The sequence below is a fragment of the Lynx canadensis genome, chromosome A2 (genome assembly GCF_007474595.2).
Source record: "Lynx canadensis isolate LIC74 chromosome A2, mLynCan4.pri.v2, whole genome shotgun sequence".
Taxonomy (NCBI): domain Eukaryota; kingdom Metazoa; phylum Chordata; class Mammalia; order Carnivora; family Felidae; genus Lynx; species Lynx canadensis.
The window spans coordinates 44,786,001-44,809,489 of NC_044304.2; the positions used below are offsets into that span (position 1 = coordinate 44,786,001).

General features: G+C 38.9%; 1 protein-coding gene across 1 annotated transcript in view; it reads left to right on the forward strand.

The window, feature by feature from the left end:
• CNTN4 (contactin 4) overlaps window positions 1–23,489 on the forward strand; it is a 460,587-nt gene that overhangs the window by 297,666 nt on the left and 139,432 nt on the right. The window contains exons 7-9 of the mRNA XM_032592345.1: window positions 1,363–1,547; window positions 14,692–14,828; window positions 19,047–19,176. Of these exons, the coding sequence (XP_032448236.1) occupies window positions 1,363–1,547; window positions 14,692–14,828; window positions 19,047–19,176 (452 nt within the window). The remainder of the gene's footprint in view (window positions 1–1,362; window positions 1,548–14,691; window positions 14,829–19,046; window positions 19,177–23,489) is intronic.

The window sequence follows — 23,489 nt, forward strand, 5'->3', positions numbered from 1 at the left end:
TAGGACTGAACACTGTTCAGACATTAAAAGTCAAATTGTAAAACAACATGTGAGAAATAGAAAATGCCTGTAATTTATTACTAAGAGACTGAAACCAGACTGCTAAGCAGCCTGGCCCCATTTTTATCGCATGGCCCCATTTTTTATTTTAAATATATACATTGGGAAACCCAATCCAGGGAAAAGGTGAAAGCAGGTTAACTGGGCAGCCTAGATGTAAATTTGGTACACTATGCAAGGTGACACCTTGAAAAATCTTTTTTGAAGAGAGAGCAAAATTCTTGTTGTTCATACTTCAAAGGGGGTGTGAATTAAACTCTATTCATACTGCCTGAATGGCACTGGAATAAAAACAAAAGACCAAAATTGGGTTCCTCCAGTCTACACAAAGATATTTGGGTATGCATATCCAACTGCCAAAATACATCATCACTGCCCACTTAAGAGCAGGAAGACTGTGTCTAAGTATAGTTATTTGTAAAGGCCTGTATTAAGTGTGTATCTCATTAGATGTAAAGGCACCCGTAATGTACTTTTGATAGAACCCTTTCTGCATTTAGAGTTGGTGTCTGTTGAATGAACTTAAATTGTTCTAAAACAAGTATAGTAGAATTGATGGCTTTAATTTTTTAAATACCATCTCAGGTTTTCCAGAGAAGATTAGCAAGTCTTTAGCCTAATTACTTCTCTGTGTGTGTGTTTTGTGAAAAATAAATAAGTAAATAATTGTATCCCCTGGTAGGAAGCTGCAGTCTTAAAAGCTGTGGTTAGCTTGCTAAAGCATTGATTTGCAGACTCAATGATGCCCTCCTTGCAATTTAAGATGTGCTCTAACAGTTATGGTTGTAGGATGATAGATGCCATGAGAGTACATAAAGACCCCACAGATGGCTGCTTTCCTTATCTTTCTATTTTAAGTAAAAATTTCCCTAAACCACTGTCTGGTGAACTGCTGTTATCAGCTGGTAAGGTTCTAGAGAGAATGTCCCAGGAGACAGAAAGTAGAAGCTGCCAGTTTCTTATTGCCTAACCCTTGAAACGGTACAACATCACTTCTGTCTTAGTTCAGTAATCAAAGTAGTCGAACAACGCAGCAGGTTCAAGACATAGGAGGGCCTGTACCTTGTATGAGAGGAATGTGAAAAAATTTGCACGCATCTTTAATGTTACACATTTGTGCGTGGACATTTTTATTTTCCTGTTTATGATGTGGAAAAAAGCATTTGTACTAAAAAGATATATAACAAGCATATAAAAATGTTTTTTAGTGTTACTATTGTATAGGAGATATATTACCTTATTTAGGTTCAAATAAAAGATATGGTTTTCTCTAATTTGATTCACTCTTTTTTATTCTATCAGTCCAGTACCAACTATTATTTGGAGAAGAGCTGATGGAAAGCCTATAGCAAGGAAAGCCAGAAGACACAAATCCAGTGGAATTCTTGAAATCCCCAATTTTCAGCAGGAGGATGCTGGTTTATATGAATGTGTGGCTGAAAATTCAAGAGGGAAAAATGTAGCAAGGGGACAGTTGACTTTTTATGGTAAGTTTGCCTTCCCACTTTATCATTTGTAGTTCTACAGACCTTGGTATTAAAAGCGTAAACCAAGAGGTTTGCGTTCAGGCTTTTCAGAAAAGATTGTTTAGAATAGGACTGTGTAAAACCCTTGGTTTGCTGCTAATTAGCATTCCCTGGGTGATTCTGGCTGTGGAGAGTAAGGGTGGGGGACAAGGATGTTGACGGAGCAGAGAGGAAGAAATTAGGCTGAGGTGTTTGGGAGATGGATATTAGTGTGAACGCACTTGCAAAGGAACCGTGTTTCCTCTTGCCATTAAGCTGTAAACTTGATGCAGGAAACATTTTGTTATTCCTTCTTCCTAATTTATTTTTTTTTAAGCTGTATGCTTTTCTTCCTTAGAATTTTGATTTGGGGCTCATGTTAATTCTTTGTAATTGCTTCTATTTGATAGCAATTTAATGTGGTACCATGAACATTTCAAAATGCACACTCCCCAAATTTAGTTATCAGAGTGAAGCATGACAAATCTCTCTCACCCCAAAGACTTTATGTGCAGCTGCTCCCATTCCAACCAAATCATCGGCATTGATCCAAACATAATATAAATGTGAAACTGCTAGCACGTGGTCATCAATTTAGCCAATCTTGGAAACCCTGTTAGGGTGTCAATTTGAAATCCAAAAAGGGATTTCACTGGATAGGCATTTTGAAGGCAAATAGAGTTCTGCCAAATTGGAACATGCCTGAATCCCATCTTTCTGGGCATTGAAAATAAATATTGTAGGTTGATAATTATTCAAGAATGGCTTAAATACACAACAATATGTATTGAAATACTGAGAATAGCTCTTTAGGCACAAGTTACAGCAAAAGTTTTAAATGTTCTTATTTTTTGCAATAACAGATACCAAAAAGTCTATTTACTTCATCAGTTCTTCTTCTAAAGTATTTTGGTTTTAAGATATAGCCAGATTTTGTTCATTAGTCATAAAACGTTCTTTAGAAACGTGATTGGAAACTGAGTGGACATTTTGAGTATCCGCTACTTTGCAGAGAACTCTCTCACGTGACCCTCAGCATTTAGTACTTAGATACCTGATATATGTGGGGAGGCAGAAGAGCCCACATGGTTCTAGAAGGTATTTCACGTGATGACCTGGGCAAAAGTTGTTTGAATAAATTTGCCCACTTCTTTAATCATTCATCTTTCTTCAGCAATTATAAAGAACTAATTCTACTCAAGCCAAATGACGGAGTTGATATTTGATCTTTGCCCTTTCTTAAACTGTGATAGTTGATCCCGTATTTGATTGGTTAAAAAGCAAAAGACGGCATAGTTAACTGACAGGGAAAACATAGCACCAAGAGTTACACATTTGTTTAGTGAGATGCAATTGATGTATTTTTCAAGTGTTTAGGGCACATTTTTCTCACCAGTGTGATAATTATTCCTTACATGTCAGATAAGAACAACCTGAAAATAGGTTAAAGGCCAATGTTTTTTCTCTTTTATTAGTTGAATAGACTTTTCAGTTCAGCTATGGTTGTTGCCAAGTGTTATTTGAGTTGCTCAACTAATTGAATACAGTTATTTTCACTTCCATGGTTTTCTTTTAAGTGAAATATCTATTTTCAGTGTGTTATGGAGGTATGAAATGTTCTGTAACCAGGAGTTGGCATAGTACTTCCTAGTGGGTCAAAGTTTTCCTCCACTGGAAAAAGAATACTCCAGAATTACCATTCTAGAGAATCGAATTTGTCACTGACCCTCAGCCTTGTGCAGTAAAATGTTTTGTTTTGTTTTTTTCCCTTCAGGGATCCTGCCCTGGAGATGAAAATCAGATTCTACCAGTGTTTCCCTTTTAAATGGAGTTATCTGCATCCATGCATGGGGGAAAAAGCAGAATGAAATTTGCCTGCTTTCTGTAGATAACTCAGCTTTTTTCTCAGTTGTCAACCACCCTTGGTGTTAGAAGCTTGTCAGATCAGTTGACTTTAATAGTGTTTGGCTGTTGTATCTATGTTTATTCTTTTGTTTTTCCTCAACTAGCATATCAGTGACACAGAAATTATCGAACTGTTTTCATTGTCACAGGAGGGATTAATTATACAAAAGTGCTTGGCTGTCATTTTTTTTTTGCCTCTCATTTTTTTGGTCTCTATTGGGTTTTCCCAATGCTGAGTGCCTAATATCCAGCTGTCTAGATCTCCAATTTAAATGAGTTATTATAATTAAAATCACTATGTAGATCACAAAAGGGGAGAAAATAGCCCCAGTCACTTATCCATGAATGTTCTGCCTTTGTCGACAAGAGAATTTCTCACAGTGTTAAGATGTGCTGTGCTCAGGGATTATAAACCATGGGTTTGAGTTTAGAAGCTTGCTTCTCTTTTATGGTTCCAAGTTATCTCGTTCCGTTCATCAAAGTCTCCACATCAACCATGCGTATGCTAACTTCTGATCTGGCTTAGCAGAATGGCAGTTTTCCTCATCTTGCATTGAAACCATTTAACCCTGCTCCCAAGGCCTGCTGGGCTTGATTCCATTGCTCCCATCTTCCCTGTGTTAGCATGATGGAAGCCCCTGTTCCTGGTTGGTGTGCTCCCACTCTACCTGTGTGTTTAGATTTGCATGTGCTATTCCTGTTTGATATGTGTGAGGAATTAAAACTAGTTCATATATAAAACATTTTACCCTACCCTATCTTCCCATTTTATTTTTGCCATGACTTATACTTGACCAGTGTGGTCTAGTCTTTGTTTTGTGTTTTATGGTTGACACACAATGTTACATTAGTTTCAGGTATACAATATAGTGACAGGATAAGTTTGTACATTATGCAGTGTGGTCTAGTTTTAATCTGCTGTTTCAGACATTTTTCAACGTAAAAAACTTTCTACAAATAGGTCTGTAATTTTCAAGAGTAAAATACAATGGGTCTTTGTTGCTAAAGGTAGAAATTTTCCAAAGTGATTTTGATATATTATTAGTTCAACAAATATCTTTTTTCATTGCTTACATATTGTGGTGCATCCCGTTGGATGGTGTAGGGGCTGGCAGCATGAGGCAGTGAAAGAATTCACTGAAGGCAGAACAAAGGAGATACAAGCCTATTGAATACACTCCAAGGGAGCAGAGGGAAGGACATCAAAAGAACGACTGTCTGCCACAAGGCGGTGGTGAGGGGCTATAGTTATAGGGCAGAGTGGGGAAGTATGGGGAATGTATACAGCTTTCCCTTTTTCAGTAATCTTAGGAACTGTGACTGGTTGTAAATGGTCAGTTAGGGCCTATGGCTCTTTTGAGGTGATTTGCTTAATGAACCTGTTTGTATTCAGCTCAGTGGTCACTGTGGGCCCTTTTGCCTCAATCAAGTTTCCATTGCTCAAGGCTGTTGCCCAAAAGAGGCCCCTACACATATGGCAGAACATGTTAGGCACTAGGGCTGCAGGACAAATCCCTGCCCTCAAAGAGCTTATATTTTACTAGAAGTTGAAAGACAATATACTATTAAGCAAATAAATGAACTATAAAATTTCATATTGTGATAAGAATTATAATGAAAGTAATTAGGATGTGATAGAAAAAAAAACCAGGAGCAGAAGAAAGGCTTCATAAGATAAGGTCATTAGGGAAGACTAGTCTGAGATTTGAACTCTGAGCCAAAATTTGAAGGATGAGAAAGAGCCAGAGTTTTGAGGGAAGTACATTCCAGGCAGAAGGGAAGGAGTTGCAAAGGTCCTGAGACAGGAAACTACTTGACATGTTTGAGCTGCATCAAGGAAATCAATATAACAAAATCTTGGTGAGAAAGGACAAAAGTGTTGAAGCATAGGAAAGCAACAGATTATGCGGTACTTTATGAGCCAGGCACAGAGTTTGGGTTTTATTTTGAGTATAATGGGAAACCACTGGAAGATTTTAACCAGGAGAGTGATTTAATATGATTCTTGTCTTTAGAATACCATGGTGGTTGCTTTGTGGTGAATAGATGATGCGGAACCCAGAGCAAACACAGGACAACCGATCAGGGAGCCATCTAGGTGAGAGATGATAGTGGCTAGGACTCAAGGAAGGAAAATAAATAGAGAGACTTGGATATATTTTGGAGGTACAACCAGTAAGACATTCTCATTCTAATGAAACCAGTTTGTAGGTGGAACTGATTGCCAGAGTTTATGTACCTGATTTAAGTTTACATAGTAAGACACAGAGCTAGGTTCCAAATGCCATGCTTGTTCCTTCATGCTGGAGGTTCTTGTACTTCAGTGTGCATCAGAATAACATGGAGAATTTATTAAAATGCTGAATATTGGGCCCTACCTTCACAGGTCCTGATTCTGTAGAGCTGGGGTGAGACCCGAGAACGTGCATTTTTAAAAAGTTGTATTTCAGGGGCGCCTGGGTGGCTTGGTCAGTTGAGCGTCCAACTTCGGCTCAGGTCATGATCTCACGGTCCGTGAGTTTGAGCCCCGCGTCGGGCTCTGTGCTGACAGCTCAGAGCCTGGAGCCTGTTTCAGATTCTGTGTCTCCCTCTTTCTCTGACCCTCCCCCGTTCATGCTCTGTCTCTCTCTGTCTCAAAAATAAATAAATGTTTAAAAAAAAAAATTTTTTAAAGTTGTATTTCAGGGGCGCCTGGGTGGCGCAGTTGGTTAAGCGTCCGACTTCAGCCAGGTCACGATCTTGCGGTCCGTGAGTTCGAGCCCCGCGTCAGGCTCTGGGCTGATGGTTCAGAGCCTGGAGCCTGTTTCCGATTCTGTGTCTCCCTCTCTCTCTGCCCCTCCCCCCTCCCCCGTTAATTCTCTGTCTCTCTCTGTCCCAAAAAAAAATAAATAAACGTTGAAAAAAAAAAAAAAAGTTGTATTTCAGTAACGCTGATGCAGTTTGTCTAGAGTCCACACTGTGTGAACCATTACTCTGTGCTAAGCTGTATGCAAGTGGTAGGTAGAGTGAAACTGAGATTACATTACACACAGGCAAAGGTGTTCTGGTTCTCTACAGAGCTACATAGCTCTACAAAGCTCGCTGTCACATCAGGCATTGTAGCCAGTCTACACAGACAAAGTAGAATGAGGGCGTTAAAGTAATTATCTTTGAAGAAGGGAAAGGAAAGTACAAAATGGATTTAATTCACTTGATAATTACTCATTTTTTGTCTCATTGTGTCTGTATAGTCACTTCCTTTTTTTTTTCACAAATAGACCAATAGTATTATAGTCATCATTTAGAAGAATGAAGTGTGAACTAAAAGAACCTGATATTTAATAGCTTTTGTGTAATTCCTCCTATATGTAACAGGTGTTAAGAGAATAAAATCCTCTTCACCAGTAGGAAATAGAGAATATAGTATTTGAGCAGGCTGTAATACATAGAATCCTGTCACGTTTGAACTGGAAGGAACTACTACGGCCAACCCCTTGATTTTTATAAGTAAAGAAAATAAAGCCCAGAGACATGAAATAACATACCCAAGATCGTAAAGTGAGTGAGAATCAGAGCCATGGCTACAACTGCCCTTTCTGTTATACTGCACATGTTATTTTTCCTGCCAATAAGACATTTTAATACAGTAGGTAAGGGGAAAATCCATTAATCATCCAGATACTTTTTCTCCATATTTTCCCACAACCAGTGTCATAAATGAAAACATCCAGATGAATAATTGGCTTTCTTTCTTCTTATTTTCTAAGATAATCAACTGATTGAGTCTGAATGAGCTCTTTTTATTTTCCATTCCAAATTACATATATAGCTGTATGTCTAAACCTTGTATGCTATGGTCCTTTGGCTCAAATGGCAAAACCATAGGCTTGATGGCTGTGCAAACAGTGTTTGAGTATCTCTAACGTCATCAACAAGTGAATACAGAAGGATCATGAAGCACAGCATACTAATTTCCCCCTGGATATGCTACATGTATGTGATCTCTAGATAATATTCGACCCTGCAAAGTGGCTTAAAGGACATAGTGACCAAAAGATGAAAACAACAGATAAGGTAATTTCAGAGTAGAGCAATAGTCTGTTTAATTGTCCTGGACAGAACTGATACTGAGACCCTCAGCTACCATCAGTGCCACTAAAATGAAGTCAACAGTTTTTGTTCCGTCTCTTTGTCTGGTAGTTCCATTAAATTGGCTTGCTGTAAATTTCAAGAGGTACATACTGAGAACGTACTGTGAATAAGGGTCAGTGAGAAGTAGTGCAGAAGTGGGGACACAAGGTCCTTACCCCAAGAGAAGCTTCAGACTAGGGAAGAAAAAGTCACATCAAGGACAATATATTGAAATTCAATTCAATGTCTTCACTCGTTATTACCATAGAATGCAGAGGTACTGTTATAATTTTTATCCAGCAAGGAATACTGTTTAAATATACTTGTAGCAAGTTTTACATAAGTAGATTCATTTATCTGAAAGTTTCTGTGCTTATCTAAAGTAGGAGTTCTCAAACTTGTGGTTTCAAGATCCCTTTTCACCTTTAAAAATTATTAAATGCTCCAAAGGATTTTTGCCAGTATCTACCAGTATATCCCATATTAAAAATTAAAACAATTTAATTTAGTACTTTTTATTTTTTATTTAAAAAAATTTTTAATGTTTATTTTTGAGACAGAGAGAGCATGAGCAAGGTGGTTGGGGGCGGGGGGGGGGGTGTGCTGGTGCAGAGAGGGAGGCAGAGAATCCGAAGCAGGCCCCAGGATCTGAGCTGCCAGCATAGAGCCTGACATAGGGCTTGAACTTGTGAACTGTGAGATCATGACTTGAGCTGAGGTTGGACGCTCAACCGACTGAGCCACCCAGGCTGCCCCTAATTTAATACTTTATTTTAGGGGCGCCTGGGTGGCGCAGTCGGTTAAGTGTCCGACTTCAGCCAGGTCATGATCTCACGGTCTGTGAGTTCGAGCCCCGCGTCAGGCTCTGGGCTGATGGCTCGGAGCCTGGAGCCTGTTTCCGATTCTGTGTCTCCCTCTCTCTCTGCCCCTCCCCCGTTCATGCTCTGTCTCTGTCTGTCCCAAAAATAAATAAAAACGTTGAAAAAAAAATTAAAAAAAAAATACTTTATTTTAAAATGACCTGTTAACATAATTAACATATTTTAAGAAAACTGATTATATTTTTTCACAGAGAAATTAATAAGAAAAGAGGCATTGCTTATGTGTTTGCAAATCTCTTTAATGTCTGTTTTAACAGAAGAAAGCTGGACTCTTATATGTGCTGTGTGTTCAGTCAGTCATGATGTATTGTTTTGGTTGAAGTATATGAAGGAAATCTCCTACAGTTAGGTAGTTGGAAAGAAAAGATGTCATGGGCTCTCTGAAAGAGACCTAGGGAATCCTAGTGGTCCTCAGACCATACTTTGAGAAACACAGGTCCAAAAAATGCTCACATCACCACTGATGGTAAGGTTGCACATGTTTTCAGAACCTATAGATAGAGCATGGGTGTTGGAGGCAAGCAGGCCTGCGTGCCCATCCTAACTGGACCCCTTTCTGAATTGAGACCTTACTATTTCTATGCTTCATCTGTAAAATGAGGAAAATTCCATTTAACCTACAGGTTATCATGGGGTTGAGAAATAACAAATATAAAGTGATGCTGATGAGATACCCCATAAATACATAGTGTCAGGGCTTGGTGGTATTTTGCTCAGAAGGTGCATATGGGAAGGAGCAGGAAGGGATAAAATCAACCCAGTAAGACCAGATTCTGAGAATCACTAGGTAGTGATTAAGTTGAAAGTTAAAGGGAAATTAATCCATGTTAGTCTAGAGTAATAGCTTGTTTTTTGTGAGCAAAAGTAGGCTTAGTGAACCAGCTGTAAGGCCTTACAAAAACAATACAAGTGATGGCACAAATCAGGCTGTTTGTGCCAAATGAACTGTATGTGTTCAGAAGGATTGTGATTGGCCGATCGGGGAAGGCCTCATGGAGGAGCTGTTTCTTCAGAGTAAAAACAGGTTAGGGATGGAGGGGAGAGAAATATTCCAAGAAGACAAAATGATAAGAACAAAGATACAAGGAAGAACTGACTTATTGGACTTGAGGATAAAGAAGACCCTTATTTGATGGCAGCTATGTATTTTCTGGGCATAGTTGGAGAGAAAGTAAGAGAACTGGGTAGAACAAGATGGCAGAGTACTTTAAATATTAGCCTAAAAATATGAAATGGTGGTAATGTTCTCTTGGTATGTATAACATTTACAGTGTGCAAAGCACATTCATAAATTTTGTCCATTATCTCACACAGAGACTAATTCCTCCAGTCGCATCTGTTGTATTTATTAGTGAATACCTATTAATAGAAATATGCTTGCTCTTGGCTGCCTTCACATAGTCAGCTTTTATCTTTTGTATAGAGTTTATCATTGTTACCTTTGAGAGGCTTGGCCTGATGATATTGTCATTTCCAGAAGCAAAAGTACAGTACAGAGGTGAAGAGACCCTAAGTAGGGGTGTCTGAGTGAAGCACAAATTAACAGAGAACCTGGGAGACCCAAGAATTCAGTTAGTTCAAGATACAGTCTCAAGGGGCACCTGGGTGGCTCAGTGGGTTGAGCGTCCAACTTCGGCTCAGGTCATGATCTCGCGGTGTGTGAGTTCGAGCCCCGCGTCAGGCTCTGTGCTGACAGCTCGGAGCCTGGAGCCTGCTTCAGATTCTTTGTCTCCCTCTCTCTCTGCCCTTCCCCTGTTCATGCTCTGTCTCTTTCTGTCTCAAAAATAAATAGAAACATTAAAAACTTTTTTAAAAAAAAAGATTCAGTCTCAAGACTTAGCATATTTTGGACACTGTCAAGCTCAGCCTCTCCTCAATTTAAATGTGTAAACAAGCTTTCAATCTCCAGGCTCCAAATCCAAGACAAGATTTAGATGGCTTCAGTGTAGTATTTTTCAAAGTGCATGTGTTGTTTAATCATTAAGTTTCTTTTTTTTACATCAAATTCTCTATGTTTAAAACAAAGCAAGCCTTCTCTAGTTGAAGAAAATACCTCCCAAGAGACCTCAAAGCTTTGCCAAATTGAATTTGAAACCCCCCATAGTAGGATGCTTTCCTGCCACCATGTGTTGAGTGGACGAGAGCCTGAAGTCAGAGGATGGGAGATGATAAACGCTGAACAAAGATCAAATTTGGACCCTACCTCGGGACACAGTATAAGTATTGCTGGTTAAGCTGGTCTTTCCATTCAGTGACTTCTGCAAATGGGAAGTCAGGGGTTTCAGAGGAGACTATAAGGATAAGTTGGAATACCCTCTACAGTAAGGTTTGAAAGTGAATAGTTCAAGTGCTAGTGCTGGGAACATTTGGTTTCAAGGTGAAGATAATGAGAATATATCAGTGATTCTGTGAACAATCCAAACTTCCAGTCTGGAGATAAGGATTTGGGAAGCAGCTATCCATATGTATATCCATATCCATATCCAGGTGGTAAATTGAATCCAAGTGATTATCTTCAGGTTTATAAAACCCACTACTAATAAACTTCTTAAGCAATATTATTAGTTAAACCTCTGTATTCCCTGGAGCTGATTCATCTTCTCCAAGATTATGTAAGTAACCAGAAATAATTTCGAATGGCCACTAGATCATCTTTGCAATAGTGATTTAAATGCTTTTCCCCAGCATATGCTTTCTTTTACATTTTTAAATTTCTAAGTTCTAAGGCTCATGATGGCATTTCTTCTTATTAGAAATTTTTGGTTTTGGAGAATCAGAGATCTAGGTTGAGATGTAAATTTGAGAATTGTTTGGCCACTGAGTTCAAATTCAATCCATCAGCAGTATAAATTCTTATTGGATATGATGCTTACATGATTCCATTGACTGGAATACACAAAGATTTAGGTAATTTCTGGCAGTTATTTTATAAAAGATTGAAATGAAAAGATTGTTCATCTATCCAAGAGACTAATGGTGTCACAAGGTCAAATCCTACATAATCATTTAACCTTATATTTGAATTTGTAGCTTGAGAACAAGATGAGATGTTACAGAGAAGGAATTCTTCTGTTTCAAATCTTGAAAGAACATGAATAGCCAAAATAGATGGTTTAATATGTGGATGTGATTCATTCTGTTTAATACATGGGATCTACATATATTACCCAAAAAGGCATTTAAATACAACTTGGTTTCTGAAATACTAGTGCTATACCAACCTGTTCAGGTCTTACTTAAGAGATACTATTTATAAATGGAATCATAAAAGGTAGTTAAAACTAGATACTAAGTAATAAATACCTTAGGCCCATATGCATTAGCCAATATATATATATGTTATATATGTATATATATGTGTTCATATATATGTTTATGTATGTTCATATATATATGTATATATATATGTTCATATATATATATATATGTTCATATATATATATATATGAAATCATGTTTTCATCATGCTCTAAAGTGGACCATTTGTTATCCAAAGACTTTGAACTAGGTGACCTGAAGAGATATGGAGAGATATAAACAATTTTCATCAGTCATAGACTGCATACAAGAAATTTACTCACTTAGATCTGATTCATCCAGTCTAAGTGAGTGGCAGCAGAAATCTTCACTGCGTGGGCATTTGCCCTATAGATCTGCAACTGGCATGTTAAAAAGTAAGATTATCTCATTCTTTGCCATTTATATAATATGATATTCTTTTCCTGATCCTGGGCCCTTGTCCAGGTATCACCTCAAAAGGAATATGTTTTTATCATTTCACATTTGTCTTCTATGAATTAATTTTACTTAAAAACAAAGAAAGTATATGATGATGTCTTACATCAGCTGAATTAGTGTGTGATTTCACCTTGACCAGCACAAATAACTACCAGTGAGCATTCTTGTCAAGCACCTTAACTTCCATAAGCCTGTTGGAAGAGACAGAATGAGCCCATGGAAGTCGTTAGTTAGAACTTTGCAAGGTGTTTGCAAAATCCTCTCAAGACTCTCCCTGCCCTGCCCCATCTCTTTTTTTTTTTTGAGTGTGGGATGGCAAGGCTTTGCTTCCATTCCAGGTTTCTATATTTTTGAAAGAAAGCAACGAATAAGCTCAAGTGTTGCAGGAAATCTGTGACATTGAAATCTCAGTCTTTGCACATGGTTTTGATGTTTCCTTTTTGAACTACAACTTGACATTGCTTCATAAGTTACATTTGCCCTTCCATTTATTTTTCCCTCAGTCTCTTTGAAAAGTTTGGCTTAGTTGTTAATATTCCACATAGATTTCTGTAGCTTTTCTTGTTTGCTTTGTTTTCATGGACTCTGTGGGGGGTAAATATTCAGCAGGTTGAATGTGAAATCAGGCACACAACTGCCGTTAGCCCTATCAGGGTTACACATCAAATTCTCCAAGCAGAGAACAGAAAAGGTATCTACCTTTTGAGCTCCCTTTGCATGAGCAGCAGGAAGATACAGAACAATGGCAGACTTGCAGCTCTTTCAAGGATGAAGGTTATAACCTTTCGTTGAAATTAATGCCTGTTGATGTTACAACTTTTTTTTTTTTTTGAAAATCGACCCTTTCAGCCTCCCCTCCTATGCAACAATGCATCATCCCCATCAGTAGAAGATTTGTAAAATTGTGTTTTGCTCCTTGAAAAACATGCATTTGTTTGTAGATAGGAAAAGGAGAAAGCAATATTTATTCAAGGACGTAGAGACCTCTGCTGGTAAAGTGACTTGTTGAGTGTTTTTCTAGTTTTGTTTATTAGTAAGTAGGTAAGATAGACAGCTTAGCCTCAACACTAGTAATTTCCTTTTGAATTAAATTATAGATGATTTGAAGCCTCACTCAATGAAGATTCTGAGGTCAAATCAGAAAAGAGACATGTTAAGAATATTGAGTAGCACCTTCTAATTAAATACTGATAACAATTCTAACTATTAGGTTTCTGTTGGTAGGCATTACCCTACAGAAATTGTCCTGTGAGAAGGAAACATTCCAGAATGATAGCTGTGGTTCTCTTCTGCATGAACTTTGGACTAAAGGTCTTCTACTTAAGTACATTTGCCATTACAGTTAACAATAGCATGAATTGTGCTGTAGGCAAAGCTTGGTATTTATGATGACATTTTATGGAATGTGGAATTAACATTGTCTTTATTGAGAACAAGGAGAAAAAAAGCACGATTTCAACTGAAGCATGAGAAAGGTGGCATAATTTGGGTAGTGGGAGTGGTGTAGGATGGTGGGCTACCTTGAATTCCACATTGGTAGACTGTGGGCAAGAGATGATTTCCTATGAAAGTTTTGGTAAAAATCAGGACTCATTCAGAGATTTGGGGTTCTGGAGCCATACTCTTGTGTATAACATTCTATCAATGTGAAATAAGTCAATAGTAAACAATGATGTAGTCTAAAAGGAGAAAGAAGTCACAAAATTATCTATATAGTATGTAGGAGTGAAGTGTATTAGTTAGCGAGAGACAAAGCTGCTCTAATAGAGAGACCCAAAAATACATTGGCTTAAAAAAAGTTTATTTCTTCCCCACATATTTCCCCCACAATCTGCTGGTGAGTCTGGGGCTACTTTGCTCTACAAGGTTATTCAAAGTCCAAGACTGATAAGTCTGCATTTTCATCCTTCGTAGCTTCTATCTCTGAGCCCAAGACTATTGCAGTTGTCACTTTTTTTTTTTCCCCATCAATGGTATGGGGCAATGAGATTTCGGGGCAAGTATCTTTCAGTAAACAACTTGAAAATTGATCTCACTACTTTCACACAGGTACGCTGAGCTTGAACTTAGTCACATGGTTACCTCCAATTGCAAAGCAATCTGGGAAACATAGTGTGTATCTAGGAAAACATGCTCCCAGCCAGAAATGGTGGGGCACTGTGGGATATTTCTCCTACAAAAATGGTAAAAAATAGCTACTTGGAGGAGAGGGACAGTTAATTTGGCCATATGGCAATGCTGCTTTTATTTTCTGCCTTTAGCAATTAAAAGACCAGCCACATGGGCTGCAAAAACAGGACATTCAGAGTTGGACGTAGAGTGGGTTGTCTTCTAAAAGTACCCCTGAACTCTTACCCAGCCTTGAAATATGCATAACACCTGGAAAAATAATTTTATTACAAGCCTACTTTTGTCCTTCGATTTCATGTGATAAAAATAGATTGAACATATACTGAATGTACATCTTTTCTTTGCTTTCTGAACTGCTATAGCTCAACCTAATTGGATTCAAGAAATAAACGATACACATGTGGCCATTGAAGAAAATGTCTTTTGGGAATGTAAGGCAAATGGAAGGCCCAAACCTACATACAGGTGGCTAAAAAATGGTGAACCACTATTAACTCGGGTAAGCCAACTGATGATAATCATATTTTAGTATTGACTGTAATGTTTCATGTGACCTCATTGTTATGGAAAAAGGAAAATGATGAGTTATTTAGAAAATAATAAGCAACCAAGTGTTAATAGCAGAAAAAGTGGAAGTGAATGCAGTTGATACATAGAAACTCCATACATCCAGTTCTTCAGCCTTGTTCAATTAAGCTTCTGTACAAAATCTTTGGTTTTCATAAATTAACATCTTTGGCTGTACAATTGGAAAGTCATGCAGAAAGTCTGGAACATGTAACTGTGCTAAGAAACAAATTTGTGGGGCGCCTGGGTGGCGCAGTCGGTTGAGCGTCCGACTTCAGCCAGGTCACGATCTCGCGGTCCGTGAGTTCGAGCCCCGCGTCGGGCTCTGGGCTGATGGCTCAGAGCCTGGAGCCTGTTTCCGATTCTGTGTCTCCCTCTCTCTCTGCCCCTCCCCCGTTCATGCTCTGTCTCTCTCTGTCCCAAAAATAAATAAACGTTGAAAAAAAAAAAAAAGAAACAAATTTGTATGTGTTCTATATAAGGGAGAGTAAGACCTCCCAGCATACAAATTTTCCTCTCAGTGTGGTTTTGTTATTCTCTTCTGTTCGTGGAGACTTCTGGACAACAACGTGATGTCCAATAAGATCACCCTCAAAACACCCATTCTGCCTCCAAACACGTAGTAATGGCATATGCAAATGCAAGATTAATATTTCTGATGCAACAGAAATAGAACAAAAACTGAAAGTGATTACTGCGACTGGAGGCACTAGACTGTAGGCCTGAGGGAAGGCAGTGGTACCTGAGAGCTTGGCTTTAAAAAAGCAAAAATGCAGGGCATCTGGGTGGCTCAGTCAGTTAAGTATTGGGACTGCAGCTCAAATCATGATCACATAGTTTTTGAGTTCGAGCCCAGCATTGGGTGAACACAAGTCCTGCTGTGGTTGAGCCCAACTTCTCTTTCTCCTTCTCTCCCCTTTCTGCCCCTCATAGGTATCTCTCTCTCTCTCTCTCTCTCTCTCTCTCTCTCTCTCTCTGGTCGTCACTAATTTGTGCCCTCTCTCTCAAAAAAAATTAAAAAATAAAAAAGCAAAAATCCTCTCTGGAGACAGGATACAATATCCTTGGAGTAAGGGCTTGGGGTGTGGATCTTCCCCACCTATTGCTCTCCGGTGAAAGAAGCAATCACACACAGTGGTGCAAGACAGGTGGAAAGTCTTGGGCCAGGATTCCCACTGGCTCTGGGCTGAGAGCTGCAGTAATTTGAGTGTCCTCACAGATCAGGACCTCACAGAATCCATGAGCAGATCTGCTTCTGGGCTGGTGACCCAGGGGATGAGGTAGAACAGCGACAAAACTGCTGATGGGAATAAAAACAAACAAAGGAAAAATAACTCCTTTTCACAAATAAGCCTGTAAGCCAATATTCCAAAACATTTTCAAAAAGTTATTTTTTAGAAATCTGAACCAAACAATAGAATGGTCTAACAAAGAAATAGGAATGAGTCTGTTTAGGAGGCTGAAAGAGTTAAATAAAGAACTTATGTCTATGAAAATAAACAAGATATTTTGAAAAGTTAAGCAGACTGATTTTTTTTTAAGTTTATTTATTTATTTTCAGAGAGAGAACACAAGTTGGGGAGAGGGAGAGAAAGAATACCAAGCAGGATCCGGGCTGACAGTGCTCCATCTGAATGCTGGGCTTGAGCTTATGAACCGTGAGTTCCTAGCCTGAGCTAAAATTAAAAGCTATATGCTTTAAAAAAAAAAAAAAAAAAGCTATATGCTTGGGCCACCTGGGTGGCTCAGTTGGTTGAGCATTCGACTTCAGCTCAGGTCAGGATCTCATGGTTAGAGTTTGAGCCCCACATCGGGCTCCATGCTGACAGCTCAGAGCCTGGTGCCTGCTTCAGATTCTGTGTCTCCCTCTCTCTCTGCCCTGCCCCCACTTGCACTCTGTCTCCCTCTCTCTCTCTCTCAAGAATAAAAGCATTAAAAAAAAATAAAAAAAAATAAAAGAGCTGTATGCTTAACCACCTGAGCCACCCAGCCCCCCCCCCACAGATAGACTTTAAAAGAAGAAAATGTTAATTTTAGAAATATGTAACCCCTGAAATGAAAATTCTATGCAGACTATTCATTTTGTTAGGGGGAAATGATAGGTTATAATAATGTTTAAAAAGGATTTGGAAGGTGTGATTCTCAAACATTTAACAAGTGCTAACCTATCCTGCCACTTCAAACACATTGCCTCATCTGGTATTCACAAGGAACCTTATGAGGTAAGTACTATTGCTATGCCCAATTTACAGACAAGGAACCTGCCTTGTTTGCCTGAGGTCAGAGCAGTTTGCCTAACGTCACATCCATCTTTAGTAAGTAATAGAGCCAGGATTCAAATATTGAAGGTCTCCTGGATTCAGAACTAACTACCAAAGTTTGCCTGAATAAGGTTTTCAGAATTGGTTATATGGAAAATAAGACTTAAGGAAAAGGAGGGGGAGGGAATATGGCCCAAAGGGAAGAAAAGTCCAAATGCTCTTTGAAAATAAATACTTCAGTAGTCACTGTCTTTCTTTGTGTTTTCTAAAAACAGACTCTGAGGCAGACATTTGTGTTCAGGAGGTATGCTGGGAAAGCTCTCAGAGCCTCACCTATGAAGGAGTCAGAGAAGCCAGACTGGGCAGAGGTTAAACAGTGGTGCAGTTTCAATATAAGCCTACAGGGGGAGCTCTGGAGCAGAAGGCCCTTCAGAGGTTCCCAAGTTAGAGGGCAAAGGGGGGGGGGGGGGGCGGCCTTTGTACCGCTGCACCAACCAGGCATTGAATTTGGGAAGTTCTTTCTGCCAAAAGCATTACCCAGAAAGAGGGACCCAGCTGTGAGCAGTCATCAAACTTAGCAGCTTAAAGAGTAAATACCTTGGTTCTGAAAGAGCATCTGGAAAGTACTATGAGAATCTGCTATGAGAGAAGAGACATTGACATAATACAGGAATGCTCATCTAAGGGAGCAGACCCTGACAAAGAACTAGGAATGAAGCAAGGGGAGGATGAGGAGGGCCTTAATAAGAATGAGGAACAATTGTGTCCAATTTAAACTTTTCCTGTGGTATTTTCCTACTGAACTCAAATGTTCCTGAAATTTGACATTTTCCTCAGGCCCCAAGTTAAGAGGCAGGTTTTCATACTCAGATTTCCTCCACCGTAGGCGGCCCAGTGAAGAGTGCCTGCTGTGAGCAACGGTGGGTCATCAGTGCACACAAAGCAGAAAGGGGACTGTCGCCCTGTCACATAGTCCTCTCCTGTCCCTGGAAGAGCTCCTGCTGACTCCATGATTCTCCCAATTATAAAAGCCAAACTCAAACCACTAAAGTGTAGGTACCCAGATAACCAGCATTTTCCTCAATTTTATTTAACGTGAGGGAACATGGGTACCTAGATTTGATCAGAGCCTAATAAGGTGTCTACCCTGCTAAATTGCAACCCTGCAGCAAATAGAAAACCAGTACTTCTTTTTATCTTATATTTTTTAAATGGCAGGTTCCTGGGGAGGAGGAGATCCTTTTTGGGACTTACAAAAATTGATAATTCAAATTAGGTATCCTCAGGCTGACAAATGAGAATGGTCTTTTGTTCAGTACACTAACTCTTCTTTCTTCCAATTGGCCTCCAGAAGATGGTCCTAAGCTTAGATTATGCCACTGACATCAGCCAATATTAAATATTTGTCTCTGCTTCTATAATCTATAATATATAGATTACAATTCTCTTAACCTTCAAAGTGCTGCCTCCTCATAATCTGAATGTTTTAATACTCTGAACAGTAAATATGGTTGTATTCCCTACCCTCCTCCCCACCCCACCCCCACCCCCCAGGCAGCACAAAGCCTGAGAGTACAAAAGCATTTTAAATTTCAAGTTCATCTATTTTAGAGAGGATATTAATCTGAATGGTTTCACTATTGAATCAATGAGAACTCCAGAGAGTCCTACAATTTAAATTCCATTTACCAACTGATGTACAAGGTTGTTCCATTTAGCATCTGACCTGCCACAAATTTAGTTGACAGATAAATAGATCATGTAATGTAAATTGCTTATATGATGGCTATTTTCTTCTCATTAAGCCCCTTTGATATAACATGTAGCAAAATTGCCTTAAGGTCTCAGTTGAGAAGGTCATTGTTTTGTGTTCCTCTTTTCTTTCACAGGATAGAATTCAAATTGAGCAAGGAATGCTCAACATAACAGTAGTGAACCTCTCAGATGCTGGCATGTATCAGTGTGTGGCCGAGAATAAACACGGAGTTATCTTTTCCAGCGCAGAGCTTAGTGTTATAGGTGAGTATTTATCCTGGAAAGGAAAAAAAATTTAAGTCACTAAACTAACACGTGTTTTGCTAAGCATGATGTTCAATCGAAAAAAAAGAAAAAAGGTAAAGAAATCTTGAGACCAAAGATATTGCTCGAGGGAAAAGTAATGCATTCTCCAAGCAATACCAGGGACCACTTTCTTTTTTTTTTTTCAATATATGAAATTTATTGTCGAATTGGTTTCCATACAACACCCAGTGCTCATCCCAAAAGGTGCCCTCCTCAATACCCATCACCCACCCTCCCCTCCCTCCCACTCCCCATCAACCCTCAGTTTGTTCTCAGTTTTTAAGAGTCTCTTATGCTTTGGCTCTCTCCCACTCTAACCTCTTTTTTTTTTTCCTTCCCCTCCCCCATGGGTTTCTGTTAAGTTTCTCAGAATCCACCTAAGAGTGAAAACATATGGTATCTGTCTTTCTCAGTATGGCTTATTTCACTTAGCATCACACGTTGCTACAAACAGCCATATTTCATTCTTTCTCATTGCCACGTAGTACTCCATTGTGTATATAAACCACAATTTCTTTATCCATTCATCACTTGATGGACATTTAGGCTCTTTCCATAATTTGGCTATTGTTGAGAGTGCTGCTATAAACATTGGGGTGGGAATGCAAATTGGTGCAGCCACTCTGGAAAACAGTGTGGAGGTTCCTCAAAAAATTAAAAATAGACCTACCCTATGACCCAGCAATAGCACTGCTAGGAATTTACCCAGAGACCAGTTTCTAAACCAGCCTCTACTGATGCTTCCAATGGGTAACACAGTTCCCTTGGCACCCATTTTTATTCCTCTCTCAGCCACTGTTCTAATTTGAGCAGTTTCTGAAATGCTGTGGAATCTTGATATTGTATTGATTTGCTACAAAATTCAGCTTGGAAGGAAGAAGAGTTGACTTGGTTTGGGAAGGTTGCTAGGAACAGCTGGCAAAGTGCGTCTTGTTCTTCCATATCTGAATTTATCACCATATAGGCAAGTGGTCTGCCCCTCCAGCTACCTCTCACCATATGACCCATTTTCCCTGCTCTTCAGCTGCACTGACAGTATATGTTCCACATCTTCACCATCCTCCCTTCCTCCAAGGGCCACTGGAGCATACTGTTCCTTATGACTGAAATGCTTTTCCTGCCCTTCATTTCATTAACTCCTTCCCTTCTTCCATCTTCAGATTCCACTGTGGCTCCCTCAGAACGTCACACCTGGCCCCATGCCCAGAGCAACTTCTTCTCTTGCAGATTTTTTATTTGCCTTTTAATTGTCCTTTGTAACAGATGCCACTGTTGCATTTTACATTTGTTGTGATTTTTCTGTCTTTTTCTCCTGTTGCATTTTAACTTCCCCATCATGTCAAGGACCATATTTGGTTTAAATCATTATTTTAGGGGCTCCTGGGTGGCTCAGTTAAGCATCTGACTGTGGCTCAGGTCATGATCTTGCAGTTAATGAGTTGCACATCGGGCTGGGTGCTGACAGCTCAGAGCCTGGAGACTGTCTTTGGATTCTCCCTGCCCGTCTCCCACTCATGTTCTCTCTCTCTCTCTCAAAAATAAATAAACATTAAATTATTTTTAATTATTTTATTCTCAGGACTTAATGCAACAGGGAAGCACATAGTATACACTCAGTAAATAATGCACGTAGGAATGAATGAATGTGTTAAATGATGTGCTAAATGTGTTAAACAGTTAAGAGACTGTTTTTAAAAATGAGGTATGAATTAAGTAAATATATCATTGAAAGTATAAGGGCACCTGGGTGGCTCAGTCGGTTGAGTGTGTGACTTCGGCTCAGGTCGTGATCTCACAGTTTGTGGGTTTGAGCCCTGTGTTGGCCTCACTGCTGTCAGCACAGAGCCTGGAGCCTGCTTTGGATCCTCTGTCCCGCTCTCTTTCTCTGTACCTCCCTTGCTTGTGCTCTCTGTCTCTCAAAAATAAATATGAAACATAAAAAAATAAGACAGTATAAGTTAAATGAATTGGCAAACCTCTAGACATTTAAAAAAATCCAGGCTATCAATTTGTATGTGTCCCATAGAAAAATCTTGGCTCTGAATTTGGGATTTATCTAAAGTACCTAAGCAGTAGTTCTTAGGGAGAGTGTAATAGAAAGATTATGAATGAGAGAAAAGCACACACCGGGAGCTGATATCATAAATTCTGATGATTTGACCAGTTTCAGAGTCCAAACTTTTTCTTCAGCAAGGTGTTGTTTGATGCCTAGCATGTAGAGCTTACATGGGCAGTAGATGATCTCAAGATGAATGTACTTCTTCCCTGTGCAAGTTAACAAAGGAAGGAAAAGCTTCCATGACTGTTCTTGTCACCAAGTTCTTTAGCTTGGGCCAATATCCCATAAAAGACAAGAATATGTGAGAGTTCATGGCGCTGTAGCCCATTTCAGTGAAGCCTAAGAACACTCTGCATCTGGAATAAGCATGACCTTTTTGGAAGCTGCTACCTACCTCTCACTCTATTAACACTGGGAACAATAATTCCAGCTTCCTCCAGGACAAGTACGATAGTTTCACCCTGTGCCAGTTGGATCTGATTATTGGTAGTTTTAACTGACTCTTTTTGGAGCACAATTCAGCATGGTAGATTACTTAGGATTTTCTGCAAAAACAAATATGTTGTCCATTAAACATTAAGCCAACTAGTTAGGAGAAGAGCTAAAACTGAGGGTATACAGCCTAATGAATGAATCGCATTGTCCTAAGTCCCTCTAGATGAGTGCTTTCCAAATTTCAACTCTGAGAACCCTGTTACAATTTTAAAAGATTCTGTAAGTCCCTCTGTTAAAATAATAAAATTTGATAATAACAAACGACTGTACATCATGGGATATAATTATGAGGTAAGACCGAGAATAACTAGTCCCAAAAGCGGAGCTGGAAATGAAAAAGACTATCAGATTATTTTTATCTAGAGCACCTACCCATAACTGAAAACAATAGAGTGTATATGAGATGTGTGTCTGTATATCTACATATACATTTATGTATATATTCTTATGCATAGATGAAACGTAACAGTTTAAAACAACTCCTTGCACACCCTTCTCCAGACCCTGTACCCTCCTCCCACCAGGGTTCAAGGGCTGTGAGTTGGGAATCACTGCTCCATCTTTTACAGAGATTTGTTTCAAATCACTTCCAACTGGAACTAATTCCAAATGAATTGTTGATCTGAGTCCTTTCTTAAGACTTTCTTACGAGCCCTGAGGTCAGCAAGCTAGAGCAGTGAAGATAAGAGGGAAATGCCTGAGAAATTATTTAACCATTCTGATCTCAACCATGTTGAATATGAGAACAATAAGGCATGTCAGGAAATGATACAGGACAAACAGTGGTAAAAATAGTAAAGGCTTCCAGGAATTCAGGAAAGAGAGTTTGGCTGATGCACTGGGATGGTCAGCTGAGCCTTGAACAGTGATTTATATTTGGACAGACAGAAAAGAGGACAAGGAATATTCCAGATCAGAGTGAAATGGCCTTAACAAAGGCTCAAAGTTATAAAACATCTGGATGGTTTCTTACACATAGAGAACCCTGGAATGTTTTCAAAAATTTTGACTCAAATACATAAAGTATATGGGCAAAGTTTTAGATAGATGGAAAACTTAATTAAGGACCAATTTTAGAGACTCATGAGTAACAAGCTTAGAAGTTCCTTCTTTAATATTCCATTTCCTCTTCCAAAAAATCATATTAATATACTCGAAGTGAATTGAAGGACAGTTAAGTGTAAAGTGAGTAAATCCCTGAAGTTCATTTTAATTGAATGAAGGAGAAGACATTTCACTGTTTTAAAATACACATAAATTAATATTGGTTAACCTGGGTAAGCTATAAATATGATTGTGTTCCACAAGTCACTTTGTGTATTACAGAAGAGTAATAATTTGACTCTTTGGGGTCAAATGACTGATTTGTTATCACCTTTCTTAGAATCATGGTGAATTTGAATTGAATAAAGAAACACAAGAAAACTTTATTATCAGGAAGAAAAAAGTCAGTATGTTGGTTCCAGCTATTGATCAAATATCAGGATCTCCCAACATTAGAGAGGAGATTCCCTTTCAAGCTAGGTAATAACCCTAGAGTCATGAATAAGAGATGGTTAGGAAGCACATATTTGATAGGCTTTTCCCTTGGTCTTGTTTTATGTGTTCTGTCTGAGTATTTAATGTGTATGTAACATATCTATATTTAATGGATTGAAACTGCTAAATATTTAACGTAGGTACTGGGTGATTTACTCACTGGATGGAAGAATAACAT